The 15175-nt window shown below is 39.6% G+C and overlaps 2 protein-coding genes across 3 annotated transcripts in view; both read right to left on the reverse strand.

The window, feature by feature from the left end:
* Positions 1-5377: 5377 nt before the first annotated feature.
* Positions 5378-14240, reverse strand: HMGB1 (high mobility group box 1). Of its 2 annotated transcripts, none has more exons than XM_037891842.2 (5): positions 14058-14240; positions 11101-11263; positions 10745-10890; positions 9394-9568; positions 5378-7294 (listed from the first exon to the last, which is right to left on the reverse strand). In XM_037891842.2, the coding sequence occupies exons 2-5, from the start codon at positions 11248-11250 to the stop codon at positions 7118-7120; spliced, it is 648 nt and encodes a 215-aa protein (XP_037747770.1). In that variant the 5' UTR covers positions 11251-11263; positions 14058-14240; the 3' UTR covers positions 5378-7117. The 2 variants fall into 2 exon arrangements, with proteins under 2 accessions (XP_037747770.1, XP_037747761.1); XM_037891833.2 differs by lacking the exon at positions 14058-14240 and adding an exon at positions 13290-13574.
* Positions 14241-14616: 376 nt separating this feature from the next.
* Positions 14617-15175, reverse strand: part of LOC114020591 — a 53855-nt gene continuing 53296 nt past the window's right edge. Inside the window, exon 5 of the mRNA XM_043545650.1 lies at positions 14617-14622. Coding sequence (XP_043401585.1) covers positions 14617-14622 — 6 coding nt within the window. The remainder of the gene's footprint in view (positions 14623-15175) is intronic.

Genomic DNA, 15175 nt, shown 5'->3' on the forward strand with positions numbered 1-15175 from the left:
GAGGGAGTTTGGTCATGATTTAAGTGCACATCTCAGTGCAACCTTAATTATGGAGCCACTATGACACCTCCATAATATTGTATCAGTTTGATTTAATATTTGCACAGTTCAGTGCTATGAACAGCTCCCAGTTGAGTCTAAAAGTCAGGTAAACCTGTTTTTAATAGCTTGGATAGACAGTGACTATTTTTCCAAAATGCACAATTTCATATGCACGAGAGTGAAATTATTATTCCTGTGATGTGGCCACCTTGTAGGAATAGAGTGGTTTGATTTTGTTAAAGAAGGGCTTTTCACTGTGACTAAATATTTTATTTTCTTGAAGGACTTTGGTTTACAGGCAAAATAGCTTTTATAAGCAGCAGCATTTACCGCTCTTTGTTTCTACATCTGGTTGGTGTATTATAGCATCCATATAATACCAACAAGATCATAACAAGATTCTCTACCCTATAATGCATTCCATCTCTTTTACTGGCATTATAATGGCTCCTTCTAGTTCATAAAATTGTTGCCTTTTTTTGACTGGATAGCCAAAGTTTGAGGTCCTCAGGATGTTACAATCAGAAGAAATTAGTGATAGTTGGGAATTTTCTTTGATGTAATCTTGTTTATTTACAAGTAATATACGATGTCCTGCTTCTCCGAATGCAGGAAGAACCAAGAACAAGAAGAACAGTTTCTAGCTTACAGACCCATGCCTCTTCAGCCAACAGACCCAAAACTGTCTATCTAGCATCACTCTATGCTCACAGGCTACTGCTTGTCTTTCTTGCTTTTTGCCTCTGCCTCTCTCTCTCTGTTCTCGTCTGTTTCCGATTTTTGAATGTTCTGCCTCTCTCTCTCTCTCTCTCTCTCACACACACACACACCCCTCCAAAGCACATGGGTTACAAGCACGATGCTTTCTTCTCCTTCCTTTCTTTGTGGAAACTCACAGACATTGAGGACTCAAAATGCCTTTTTAATATAGAAAAAGCAGAAAAGCTTCGTGACAAAGTCATCACCTCCTAAGGGAATAACAAAAGGCAGACATGCCAATTTATAGACATACTCCACCAATCCCTTCAGGTATGCCTACACTACAGCTGCTACAAGGGGCACAGGTACCACACTGTGGCTGTTCCACTATAGTGCGATAGCATAGCATAGAAGCTTCCTATATTGACAGATGTGGATTATCCACTAATGGAGTTAAATCCACATGATGGAAGGATTCTTTCATCAACCTAGCTACCAACCTAACTGCATCTACACTAGGGGTTAGGTCTTCTTAACTACAGTGCTCAGATCCCAAAGTTTTTCACCCTCCTAAGCAATGTACATAGGTCAATCTAATTTTTAAGTGTAGACCAGGCCTTACCTTTCCCAGCTGACCTGTTCTGAAAGGAACGGTCCTAGGCCTCACTCGATTTTCACACTGGGACTTGTGGTTTCTCCTTTTCTAGCTAGACATCTGCTACATTGATGTCCTCAGCTGCAAACACATTTTGCCAGCCATTCTAGCATGTGCAGATGACTTTAGAGACTTTTCCACAATATTAAAAAGGAAAAAAAAAAGGGATGTAATATCTCATCTTAGAATTTCTCATTCAGATACCAAGAGATTCCTTAGACAGTCTATCAAACATCCTTTAGAACTACTTCATGAAGTCCTTCTCTTCCTCTCAATTAAGGCACATTCTTAAAGATGTTCTTAAATAATTGTGCCCTCTATTGCTTTATGATGTACAGAGAGCCTGAAAAGATTTTTTCCCCCCTTTTTAAAAAATATATTTGATTGAGGACCTTGGAGAGGTCTGAGGACCATTTCTTGTGAGTTTATTACACACTAATAAACAGTGACTAAAAATACTTTCCCTATTGCTCAACTTTTCATTATTTTAGCTCTTTGTGATGTCACCATTTCACTAGCTCTCTAGTCTTCCATCTGAGACAGAGCCTGAATTTCTAATGTAAAAACAAGTGGACATTTGTATTCCTTTTAAAGTGCAAGATTTGTATCCATCATGAAGCAAAAAGGAGAGCTTCTCCTTTGCAGGTCACTTAATAGCAATCACTTCCACAAGATAAGTTTCTAAATTACGTACTCTTTAAGCGGAACCCAATGTTGTATGGCTCAATGGCACAAATTAGCCTTAAGAACAATCTGATCTTCATCCTTAAAGGAAAATCTATTTTCATAGGAACTAATACTGCCGTCCTTTGCCTAAACCCATGGAATCAAAAGAAAAATTGTGGCATAATCTGTCAGAAAGGCATGAAAATTTATGCTAACTGAACAAAACATTGAAAGTTTTCATTTGTTTGTACTTTGTTACTCAAACATCAGAAGAAAGTTTGATGGCTTGTCTGCACATGAAAATTATTTCATAATTTAAAGTGGAATAGTTGTTATGGAATAACCATGTGTGGACACTTACTCTGAAATAAGAGTGCCCTTTACTAGTTTAGCCTGAAGTGGATTAAGACAATTTGGAAAAAGGCATTTTTATTCCAGAATAAGGGTACACACACGGTGTTGTTATGGAATAGCCCATGTATAGACAAATCCTGAGTTGCCTATTTTCAGGTGGTGTACATCAGCCTACAGAGCAAAATGTCCCCACACTACTTTTCCTTCTTAAGAGCATTTCCTCTAATTATACATACACTCTTATCCATTATAGGAAAGAAATGTGGAGGGATGCCAAGAATACAGCAAAAAGGAGAGACAATAAGTGGGGCTGTTTGAAAACCTATTAGATGAATTTCACTGTTCAGTATGTTTTTATTGGCAAATATTTGACAAATGCAGATGAAAATTCATTGACTAAATATGTTTTTTGTATTGTGACATGCCTTCATTACATTTTAAAGTGAATGTAGAAATAATGTTACAATACAGTAAAATTGTTCTCCAATTTTCAGCATGCATGGCTATGGAGCAAAAGATGGCACAGGTATTTTTATCCTGGCTAGCAGGCTTGGCCCTCAGGATAGTAAGTGTTGGTAAACTGTTCAAGCTCTTTGTCCCCCACAAAAACAGGTTTAATTCTATTTTATATAAAGCTGTCTAGGTTATCCTCGTGTTAGGGGTACTTTGACTGTTATTCCAGATTTCTATGAACTTTATAAGAGAAAGCCAATTTGTGCATAGCCCCTACTTATGTTCCTTATGGGCTTGCTATGCTAATAAAAGCCATTAAAAAGGGTTCAGGCTCAGAGATGTCCTAATTACACTGCAGAAACCTGGAGTCATTTGATATGTTACCTCAAATTTCTAAGGGTTTGTCTACAATCAATTTTGCGTATTTAACTAAATCAGTAGAAAAACTGATTTAGGTAAATTGGTGCAATCCTCTAGCTTGGACATAGTTACACCAATAGAGAGTCATGTTAATTATATATTTTGTTAAAAATCAGTGCAAAAACTGAAGGTGAATTCTCTCTAAAATTAGGGGGAGAGACTTCAGCTTGTTTCAAGATCTATGACAAATCCAAAACTAACCAAAGGTTATTATGAATGAGTCCATAACTGATCTTATATCTCAAGGAAGAGATTATTACTCCTTAGTCAATTTTCATGCAAATTCTTTCCCCAATGCCAAATACCAGAATACATATACCAGCAATGTCCTCTCCCAAAAGCAAGTTCTTATATAAAAGTTTAAAGCCCTTAGAACATGTATCCAGTTGTTTTGACACTAATACACGGCTCTTATAGAGATCCGTACAGTAGAATCTCAAGGAGTTACGAACACTAGAGTTACAAACTGATGTCAACCACACACCCTCATTTGGAATCAGAAATACACAATCAGGCAACAGAGGGGGGGAAATGCAAATACTCCACAGTAAATGCAAACCACTAAATAAAAAAAAGGTAAGAATTTAAATGAAACAAGCACAGAAACAGTTAAGTTAAAATCAGCATTTTTCTTCTGCACAGCAAAAGTTTCAAAGCTGTATTAAGTCAATGTTCAGTTGTAAACTTTTGAAAGAACCACCGTAACTTTTTTTTTCAGTTACAACCTCCATTCCTGAGGTGTTTGTAACTCAGGATGTACTATCGTATCTAAATAGCTGAGACTGCTAAAGAATGAGAGATGCAATCAGGAACATTTATAGATCATATTAAGGCAAATGCAAAGACGACCGCAATAACTGGCCTCAGAACAGTCCTGCAGCATGCAGCTAGATTGACTTATTGCCGTCACAGAACCAGTTTGAGTTTATAATCCCAACTCCCCCGTCTCCTAAGTATATATTTTAAATTTCAGGGCAGTAATAGTTCTCTATGTTGAGATATATAGTAACAAGAATGAAAACTTTATACGTAGAAAGAAAAGATACCTTTCCGCTTCAAAAACTCACTGAATTTGTTGTATATACCTGCAACCAATATTCTTAAACCTAAAATTTGCCTTTACACCACCCCTGAATTGATTTTGAAGTGACATGGTGTGCATACAGAGGCAGAATTTGTCTCTTTAGTATTTCAGAGATCTCTGGAGCTTTAATGGATCTCTAACAGTAGTTAGATTTGAAGAAAATTTACCTCTGTTTCTTTTTCTCAGAAGATAGAAGTTATAATTAGGGTTGGAAGGATTAATTTTCATATGTAAATGTCAATTTCACTGTATACATGCAACCCAGCAAAAAAAATATTTCCATTCATAATCAAAATTTACAGATAAACACTACGAAAAGTACTGCTTACTTTGTATGTTTTGACATGTTGAGAATGTGTTTTAATGGCTATAAAGCTTTAATTTTTTTAATCTCAACATCTACAGTCATTACTGTAATTTCCCCATAACTATTAAAATTCAATTGAAAAAATAAAAAATGCTTAAAAACAAACATTGATATCCAACAAAATTATAAAAGTAATCAAATTCTCCCAAGCCTAATCATTACAGATCCCCCCCCCCCCCCCCCAATCACTTACCTTCATACTTACAGATGCTGGGTTTTTTCCCCCTGCATTTTCACTTTTACTGAAAACAGGCACTGACAATTGTGGCAAAAGAGAACTACTGTCCTTTTCTGGCAACTAGACACTTACCACCCATTTCTTGAGACAGTAATTACTCTGAGTTTTAGTTTTGTCAATCATTAGAACACATATCTCTTGTTTTGAGAACAAAAAATATCTATTTTCTCCAGCATGTCCAAGAGAAACAAACGATTCTACTGTATAAAAAGTGATTATTTCTAGTGAATTATGGTTTAAGGGCAGTGTCCAATTACAAATATTTCAGTAAGTTTATCTGTCCTATATTTCTTGCTCTCCACGAAGAGATGTTTTGATTGGCACTCCCTCTTTTGTTTGAGGCTGAAAGCAAATATGTAAATGTATACAGGATACAAAAGCGAGTCAGTTAACTAAATATTTAAAACCTCTGCAATTATTAGTTTATTAGTATCATCCAGGATCCAGGTGTTCAGTATTTCTCCTGAAGTTATACATAAATGCAAATCGAAATAAGAATCTGAAAGTCAAAATTGTATAACAAAACAATACTCCATCACAAAAGCGTGTAAAATTACAATGCTATTTTTAAACACTGGCACTTGAGAACCATAATTTTAATAACCACAAAATTGCCAAATTGTCCCCCAAACTGGTAAGCAGGTACATGTGAAAATAGTTACAGTTGCCAGCACTTGAAGTTTTACTGAATATGCAAAAAAAAAAACAAACAAAAAAAAAAAAAAAACTTAGCTTTGGTTTTGGAAGAGAATTATATTTGATCAAATTAGACATTGTTGGTATATATCATAGTTAAACATTTCACTTTTTAAATGCAAAAATTTAATAAAATGTACTTTTCCATACAACTATATTTAACTTATAAATGGGCAAATGTGAAGAGTGCGGTATAAAACCTAACGGGAAAAATACATCTTATCTCATTTTAGTTTGAGACAATATACAACTTTGTTTAAAGGGCTAAAACTAGAATTTTAAGATTAAAAATATGAATTTACATAGATTTAACAAATAATGGTACCATTTATAGAAACGTTGGAAAGTAAAATCCTTTCTTGTGGGCTATTTACTACCAGGAGAGTTTCATGGTATAAAGTCCACAGCCATCACTATGTTGTGACAAAAAAATCAATATGGTACTTTTATAATTTTTACCTTCATACATTTTAGGGGCATGTTTATCTCTTAAGTGTTCAGAGATTTACAAATTCAACTTCCATTACATAGTAATGGAGTCACATGTAAATTTCTCACACACCATGATGAGAGTATACCCTTCCTACTGATCCTTCTAGGACAGCATTTTCGAGGTTTTTTCTGAAGTATTTCATGCTGTAAAACTGAATTCTATACTTCTCAACTCTCCAAGTCTGGTAAACTTACGCAACTCAATGTTACATTTCACAAAATCCGAGCAAATATCAGTTGGTTGAGATTTTTTGTTTGTTTCCAGTTACGGAAGAAAGTTCTGTTTTATCATATGCCTGTATATTTCTTTGCCTACCCTCTCATGATTATGAAGGGTATGCAGATCAAAGCTTTGTTTATCAGCTGGTTACATGAAAAGATGAAAACTGTAATAATCACGTGATCCCAAATGGGCATACAATAAAGCAAAGATGAGTTCCCCTCAAAAAAGAAAAATTATGATTTTTCAAGGGCACCTATTAAAAGGACAACAATACTAATAAAAAAAATTGTATTTACTCAGAAGCATTCAGAATGTCAACAAAAACAGCTGCAACTTTTTTTTTGCAATTACAGAGTGGTATTCAGTTAACAGAACAACAATTATTTTTATGATGCATCAGAGACAACTGAAGATGAAAAATGAACTACATCCCCATATATAACTAATTTGTGCTGTGCACCAACAAGAACCTGCTTTAAAACTTCCATGCCAATTTACAACCCCCACACTGTACCAGGCAAGTTTAGTGGCCATTGAAATACCACTAAGGACAGGGCTATCTAAAGACACGTTCGGTAGTGTGTTAACTATACAAAAAAAGAGACACTGTACAGTTTAAAAACAAATCTTACACAGCCTTACATTTCAATTTTTTTTTCTTTAAAAGGAGTGAGTTGTGTACAGGGGGTTTAAATGCTTTATAGACAAGAAATTGCTCTAGAAGAGACTTATTCATCATCATCGTCATCCTCCTCGTCATCCTCATCATCATCTTCATCCTCCTCGTCATCCTCATCATCATCTTCATCCTCTTCCTCCTCCTTCTTTTTCTTGCTCTTCTCAGCCTTGGCAACCACCTTTTTTCCTACATCAGGCTTTCCTTTAGCCCGGTATGCAGCAATATCCTTGACAAGAGAAGAAGTGGGAAAAGGATCTCTTTAAGAGATTTAACCAGAGAAGAGCTCTTGCTAAAACTTTCAAACAACATTTAGGAATTTCGCTGATATGCTGTAACCACTGAGGTATCTCATCTTCACACACACACACACACAAAAAAAAATGCACACAAAATCCTTATCTAGGACATACAACCATAATTAGCCATCCACAACACATCAGAATGACATGGTCTAATATGTACAATGTTATGCCTCAGTGAAATGCAATTATTTGGCATTCTGCTTAACTGAAGTTTAAATCAACAAAAGAGATACAAGAACTTTCAAGAGTAGACAGGGCCACTTTCTGCATGCAGTAAATGTATTCTATAGGCTTACACTACATAAAACTCAAATTCATACTTTTTCAAAACTTCATATAAATCATAAAATGAAGCTAGATGATTGCCAATAAAGATCAAGTCATAAAAATCAGTTTAACTCTGGCTTTATAAAAAAAAAAGTAAGAATATAATTTATCCTAGTATATATTAAACTTTTGACTGGGCAATGCCTTTAGGCAGATGGCCTAAATATTGAAAATGTTCCTCCCATGCAGTATTCTTTAAACTGCTCTCTTTGCAGTTCTTTCAGTATCTCTTAAAATTCGTAATTTATTTCAGAAGAAGTGGCATTCACTAACTAATATCAATGGTCTTTAAATGAAATATTTACCAACTCTAGATTTTCAGACCTCAGACATTAGTTTGCTCTAGAAGGAAACTTTACATACATCAAATCCCAAGCACATGTGCAAGTTTAGTTGACAAATTTGGGTGATATCAGTAAAGGGAGAAACAGCTGCAAGTAAAGGTTAGTGGCTTCAGATTTTTCCCCCTGTAATATTTAAAATAACCCTAAACTAAAATGCGTCAGTCACTTTATAATTTAAACTACTGAGGAAAGTTTACTTGTAGCTCTGAATTTACTCTTTGTTTAAATCATACCAAAATGTAAATTTATATGTGAATAATTAATTTACTAAAGACCAAATCATGCCTTGAGTTGCACACAAAGGGCTAACGCAGGAAGTTTTCTAACCCACAGTGTATCTGCAGGGCATGATTCCTACCTAGTGCTAGAAACCCCCAACGCGCAGTTACTTGCCCATTTCTGTGCCACCATCCCTTAACTGATTTTGTTTGCCAGCAAGGAGACACTATTGAGCAGCATACATGCTAAAGCGTGCAATACATTGCAGCCAGGGGCGTGTACTATTCCTTTACAAAGGAGAACTGGTATGTATCCCATCATACATCCCTCTCTCCCTTAGCTATCTTGTCCTGGGATGGGAATATGGAAATCCAAATGCCATTGCCACTGCTCTATATCCCCAATACTCAAACAGAGTTCCTAACACTGAAGTAGAATTTAGCCTTAATGATACAAGAAAATAAGTTAATAGGTTGACAAGGGTTTCCTAAGTTGCATGAACAACTATGTTACCTGTTTGAAGGGAAATCAAAGTGGGCGTAATAGAATATATGTCTAATACAAACATCTAGTCCTCTAATATTTAACTCTTTAGGTATAAACTAAAAACTGTTCTTTAAGATAATTAATATAAACATATGCTATGACTATTTCTTCAACAGTATGTGGCAAATGCCAATAAGGAAAAATGTTTTCTTTAAATTTGTATTACTTAATAGTGCAAACTGGTTGCAGAAATCAGATGCTGCCATGAACCATTACTTTTAATATTCAAAACAGATACAGGGATATGTACTAAAATATCAAAAAGATAAGATTTGAAGTATGATGAATGAAAGTGTCATAATCCTCACAAGGACATGCTATTAGAGGTATTCTCTAAGGTAATTTGACATTGTCATAATTATACTTGTGACGTACAATGTAAGACTACTCTAGAGGAATTTTCTTTTTAAAAACCAAGTCAATCACCTAGTCCTTTGATATACACAACTCTCATTCATTTATGCACGAGGAGATGTTACATTATTTTGCCATAAGAAGGAGGGATGATCACTTACAATTATTTAATCATTCAAATTTGAATTGGAACAGGGAAGAACTTTTTGCTCACGCTGAATGCCGTTATTTACCTTTTCATACTTCTCCTTCAGTTTAGCAGCCTTCTTTTCATAGGGCTGTTTATCATCTGCAGCGGTGTTATTCCACATCTCTCCAAGTTTCTTTGCAACATCTCCAATGGACAGACCAGGATGTTCTCCTTTGATTTTCGGACGAAATTCAGCGCAGAATAAGAAAAAAGCTGAACTGAAAAGAATAATTGTAATTTTAAGTATAAAGGTTAAACTATTGTACTAGACATAGCAAGTTTTGAGACCTTCACTAACTGATGCGGTGTGCTTTAACATAGTATTACTAAAAAACATTTAGTGTGCACCAGCAGTCTGCACATTAATTGGTCTGTGTAACACATTAGTGCGCTTTAGAAATCACACTCCCATGTTGCGCATAATCCCACCAAGTTTCTCTGATTTTAACAGTTGTGAGAACATGGACTGTGCAAACTGCTTCACAGGAAATATTAAAATAATCTCATGATTACTGTAGAAGGATTTCCAGATGTCAGTACCAGCCACTCTTTCTTAATTTATTTTTTAGTGTTTGCTCCATTTTAAAAATAGAAAGATTTAGCACCATACAAGCTTGGAATCATGATAATTTCACATTTATCTTTCGGTGGTACGGCCTATTTTAAGGACAAAGGCTCAATTCTGCAAACTGTCTCATGCATGCAGTTCCCTGCGCCAGTACAGAGCCCCAGTGACTTCAAAGTGACTCTGTGCGGACACAAGGTTCTGCATTTGCCAGAATGGTTCCAGGATTGGGGCCTAATATTTCTACCACAATTTTAATCTAAAGTTATTTCATCTGGCTGCTAGCAACATTCTATTAATAAAAATGGTCAAAATTGATCATAACAGTGTTGGGTTTATTTTTAACAGATAAATTTATTCCAACAATTTTATGTCAAGTTCCAAGTAAACGATAATTGAAATGGATAAGATTTATAGATCCTAAAGCCAAAAGGGGATCGTTATGATCATCTAGTCTGACATCCTGTACATCACAGGCGTAGAACTTCTCCAAAATAATTCCTAGAGCATATTTTTTAGAAAAACATCCAATTTTGGTTTAAAAATGGTCAGTGATAGAGAATCCACCACAATCCTTGGCAAATTGTTGCAATGGTTCTTTACACTCTGTTAAAAATGCACATCTTGTTTCCAGTCTGATATGATTTTTTTTTTTAATATAACTAAATCCCACTGATTTTTAAATGTGGTTACTGGCAGCACTACATTTTGAAGTTGTGTACTCATCTATACTTCAAATCCCCTAACTCTGATTTTTAAAAGATCATTTTATGGATACATTTCAATGCAATGCTCCTATACAAGACACACTAACTGGAAATCTACTTACGGAGGCCTCTTCGGTGCATTAGGATCCTTGAACTTCTTTTTTGTTTCCCCTTTGGGTGGTATATAATTTTTCATTTCTCTTTCATAACGAACCTTGTCAGCCTTTGCCATATCTTCAAACTTTCCTTTTTCCTTAACAGACATAGTCTATAAAACAATAAATAGGGAGTGAGTGCATGATTCAAAAGTGCATCCGATCCCATTCCGAACTGTAGTGGGAGTAACATTAAAGGCAGGAAATGCATTCACACGTATCTGAACAATGTAAGTAAATATAATCAAGACTGAATTGATATTAATTTAAGGTAATCTATGCTGTAATACTGTAAATTAGTACTGTTTTTTGGTTTATCTTACCTTCCACCGTTCTGAACATTTTTTTGAGAACTCTGAAAAGTTCACTGAAGCATCTGGGTGCTTCTTCTTGTGCTCCTCCCGGCAAGTTTGCACAAAGAAGGCATATGAAGACATTTTACCTCTTGGCTTCTTAGGATCACCTTTGCCCATTTTTGCTGATTTTCTGTAACACAAAAGAAAAACAAACTTTTAAGACTACTTTTGGCCCCCACACAATAGCATAGGAATTTGGGAAGAATGAGTATGTCGACTAAGATCTGTAAAAGCAGCTTTCTGAACTTTTATGAGAGGACCTCTCAGACTAAATACTAGCTACAGCTCTCTCCTAGAAAACTATATATTACTTGCAAAAAAGACTGCTATTACAGAGGGTTTTTTAGCTCACCTGGTCAATACAAATAACCTGGTCTTCAAGATATTTGGCTATTATCAAAAAAAACTTCCTGTTATATTTAAAGAGTCATCAGCAATCAAGAGTGTCTGTTGCTAGTCCATTTGCAGGCAAGTATTGGCATTAGTCTCAAGGGAAGTTGCTTCCCTCCTGGATTGGTAGAGCACAGCAGCCACATGTCATCTAATTAAGGGCTAGAAAGGCTTAAACAGGAATTATTGTGGGGCAGGGGGAAATATTACAATACTCTATCTGGATCAGCCTGTTGGGTTCTTAAGTATTTACTCTTAAGTTTTTTTCACTTTCAAAATGCTTTACAAATATCAGTTTGCATGAAAAAAGTACAGAAATAAAGTAAGCCAAGTTACTTTCCACTTTAATTATACTGCAAAATCTATTCTCCCTACAATGTGCAGCTAGAAATAGTGGAATTAAATACAGCACTGAAACATGTTATGTTCCAACCAATGGCTTTATGACACTTATATATGACATATATAAAACTGTGCTCATTGAGCAGACATCCCCGTATCTTTTAAAGGGTACAGGGGATGGAAAAATATCTTCTCAGCACATTCACACACAAGGTAAATAATTTCTCCATAAGTCTGGGGAAAAAAAACATCTCCAGTCCACTGCGGCATAAACTTTGCTCTTCCAGAGAGGAGTGAAACAAGTGGGTGGTGTGTGCATGTATTGCCACAGAAGCAGCGTTTCCGATCGGTTTGGCGTATGGACAAACAGATTTCTGCTCTGTGACTAAACACATCCGGTTTGAAGTTTCCATTGAGTAAACAAGACTGTAGAACCAGGAGCTATTCCTGCCAGCAATGGAGATGCTTCCAGAGCAACCCCTCCACTCAAGGATAGTTTAGTGACATGGGTGGGATGGGGGGGTTCACTTGTTCCTTTTCATAGAAAAGAAGTGTGAGGAAAATAAAGAAAAAATGAAACGGGAATTCATATTCCACAGCACATTTTATTAATACTGTAAATGTCTTTTCACCTTAAACACCCCAACTAAAACCCTGCAACTCCCATATTAACTTGCATTTAAAAGCAATCTTCCTGCCATCTTGAACATTAAGGGGTGGAGGAAAACTTAAGTTCCCTTAAAAAGTGATTTTCTTAAAATGCTGCAAAAGAAGGGGGCAAAAAAATCAGAGAAAGGACACAGTAGATGGTGTATGTGTTTGCATCAAAAATCTTCCAGATTTATGCATTCTAGAAAGACATGCAGCAATAACTTCAGAGGAGGAAATTCATTTATTTTCTTAAAACTGAAGGCACAGTTGTGGCTCACTTGTGTAACCAATCCCCACGCAGAAGAATTAAATGCACATAATTGTTTTTAATTGTGTTGTTGTGCGCCGCTCTTGCTGGTGGGGGAGGAAGAGGAAGGGGAAAAAAAAGCCTGCGTTTACTAATCATGTCTTCGCAGCTGTAAAGCGTACAGAGGTGACTGCAGGATCTAGAATAAACCCACGGCTGGCGCTGCCACGAGCTCTCAGGCTAAGCTAACCTCACTGCAAAGCCTGCGCGCCTCTGTAGTGCCTAACGGGGAGCGCGTGTCTGATCAGTCTCTAGGCAGAGCTGTGGCGGGTCCCGCTCCTAGGCGAGGGTTTGCAGTGGCGCAGGCTGCTCCTCGGGAAGGGCAGCAGCAGCAGCGCTATTCCTCCCATTTTCTGCGAACAGCCTGACAATGAGAGAAAGTCCCCTTGAAATGTGCGCTAGGGCAGCTCGGGTGCGGCGCGGCGTCCGCGCTTTAAGGAGGGCCCCCGGCTCCCAGTCTACCTACGGCAGCGGCGCGGGTCCCCGCTGCTCTCGCCAGATCAGAGCGCGGCTGCCTCCCGGAATGGCCGCTGCTCGCCGCCGCGCAGAGAACATGGCTCCTTCCTGCCTCCCTTTGTGTGCGCGCCCGGCGCACGCTCAGCCATGACAGCGGTGGGGGGAGGGAGGGGGGCGGCCGCGCGCTCCCAAGCGCGGCCCGAGCCCCCGGCGAGCTGGCCGGGTCCGGCCGCAGCCCCAAAGGGGGCCCCGCATACGGCGGCCGGCCGCTGGCCCCGGTTGGGAAACCCCCTCCGCGGCCCTGGCGGAGGGAGAAAAGGCGGCTGGAAAAGTTCCGCCGAACTGCGCCCCCGCCCTCCCGCGCCTCGCGTCCTCCGCACGGCGCTCGTCAGCCATGTTCCAGCGAGCGCAGCTCCGGCTCGCCCGCCGCCGACACGGCCCCGCGCCCCGGCCGCAGCCCCGCTGGGGAGCGCCCGGCCCCCGGCCTTGCGGCGACAGTTGCCGCAGGGCGCCGGGAGCACGCGGCGCCGCCCGCGTCCTCCCCCACCCCTCGCAAGACCGAGCCCGACGGGGAGATTTTCCCTTCTGTTTCCATCCCCTTCCCGCTTCACGAACTCGCCCGCTTCCCCCCGGCCGGTTCCCGCCCCGCCCGCCGGCGCCCGCCAACAGCCTGCCTCAGATGCAGCCTAATTCGCCTTTGTGTGGCCGGGGCAGAGCGAGCGCTGCGCTGGCCCCGCAGCCGTCGGAGCGCGCAGCCCGCCCGGCCCGGGATACTCACCGCCTCGCTCGCTCGTAGACTCACTCGCTCGCTCACTCAGCAGCGAGCCACAGGCGCTGAGACACTTGCCCGGCTGCTCGCGCTGGCCCCCAGTGCTGCCTGGTCTCGCTGTAGCCCAATGCACCGCAATGGCTGAGAGCGGGATCGATACGCAGCCTCCTCACGCTCTCAGCGCTGGTAACATTACTCTCAACACAGCCTCGCTCCTATTGGCGGCCGCCAAGCCAGCGGCCAACCTGATTGGTGGAGCCCCTTCCATTGTCCTGACCAGAGGGCGCCGCGGATTGGCCGCGGAGCGGGATACGTCACTGAGGTTTGAAAGGGCGCGCAAATATAAAAGTGAGTGGAGGGGTGGCTGGCTGAGGCGGGATGTACAGCTCGGAGAGACTTAGTGCAATGCTGCTGTGCATGAGGAGAGCAGCTCATAGGCAACCACGCACTCCCAGCCTAGCCGAAGGGCGCCTCGCTCCCCCGACCGCACAGCCACTTCTGTCTCCCTAAAGCGTACCTGGAGGCCTACTTTGAGAACCCTTTCCCCACACACCCTACCCCCAGGCTCCTACTGCTACAAGGCAAGGGGACAGCAGGCCATTGTGTTACAGCAGTGGCAAATACTGACCCTTAGTAAATGGTTCATGTTGCTGAGACAGATGCTCCCAGAGCATCCTAATACAGCCACCACATATTTCTATGGTGCCTTCTATCTAAGATATCAGCACACTCTACACACTATGAATTATTTTATGATAAATAACACCATTTTACAGATGAGGAAAGTGAGGCACAGATACATTAGATATCAAGCCATGGCAGGTCTCTAGGAATCAAATCCAGGTCTCCTGCCTCCCCACACATCTTATTTAAACCTCTAGGTCACACTTCCCCATACCGTAATGTCTATAGAGTAGTCCAATCTGAAAACATTATATGCCATGTATGTTTTTACCTATATGGATTACTTTATCTGACATAGCTACGTTTCAGGCACAAAGCATGATCTATTCTACAACTTAAAAGTCAAGAGTAGGAGGCAGTAGATCTGGGTTCTATTTACAGCTTTGCAACAGACTTCCTGAAGGCTGGTCCACACTGGGAATTTACATCAGCATATCTACGTC

The sequence above is a fragment of the Chelonia mydas genome, chromosome 1 (assembly GCF_015237465.2).
Source record: "Chelonia mydas isolate rCheMyd1 chromosome 1, rCheMyd1.pri.v2, whole genome shotgun sequence".
Lineage (NCBI taxonomy): Eukaryota > Metazoa > Chordata > Testudines > Cheloniidae > Chelonia > Chelonia mydas.

Coding starts and splice junctions, on each gene's coding strand:
- HMGB1 (XM_037891833.2), bottom strand. CDS start 13,378: ATGTTCTCTGCGCGGCGGCGAGCAGCGGCCATTCCGGGAGGCAGCCGC. Junction 9,569..10,744: donor AATGCACCGAAGAGGCCTCC/GTAAGTAGATTT, acceptor TATTCTTTTCAG/TTCAGCTTTTTTCTTATTCT. Junction 7,295..9,393: donor TGAAGGAGAAGTATGAAAAG/GTAAATAACGGC, acceptor TCTCTTGTCAAG/GATATTGCTGCATACCGGGC.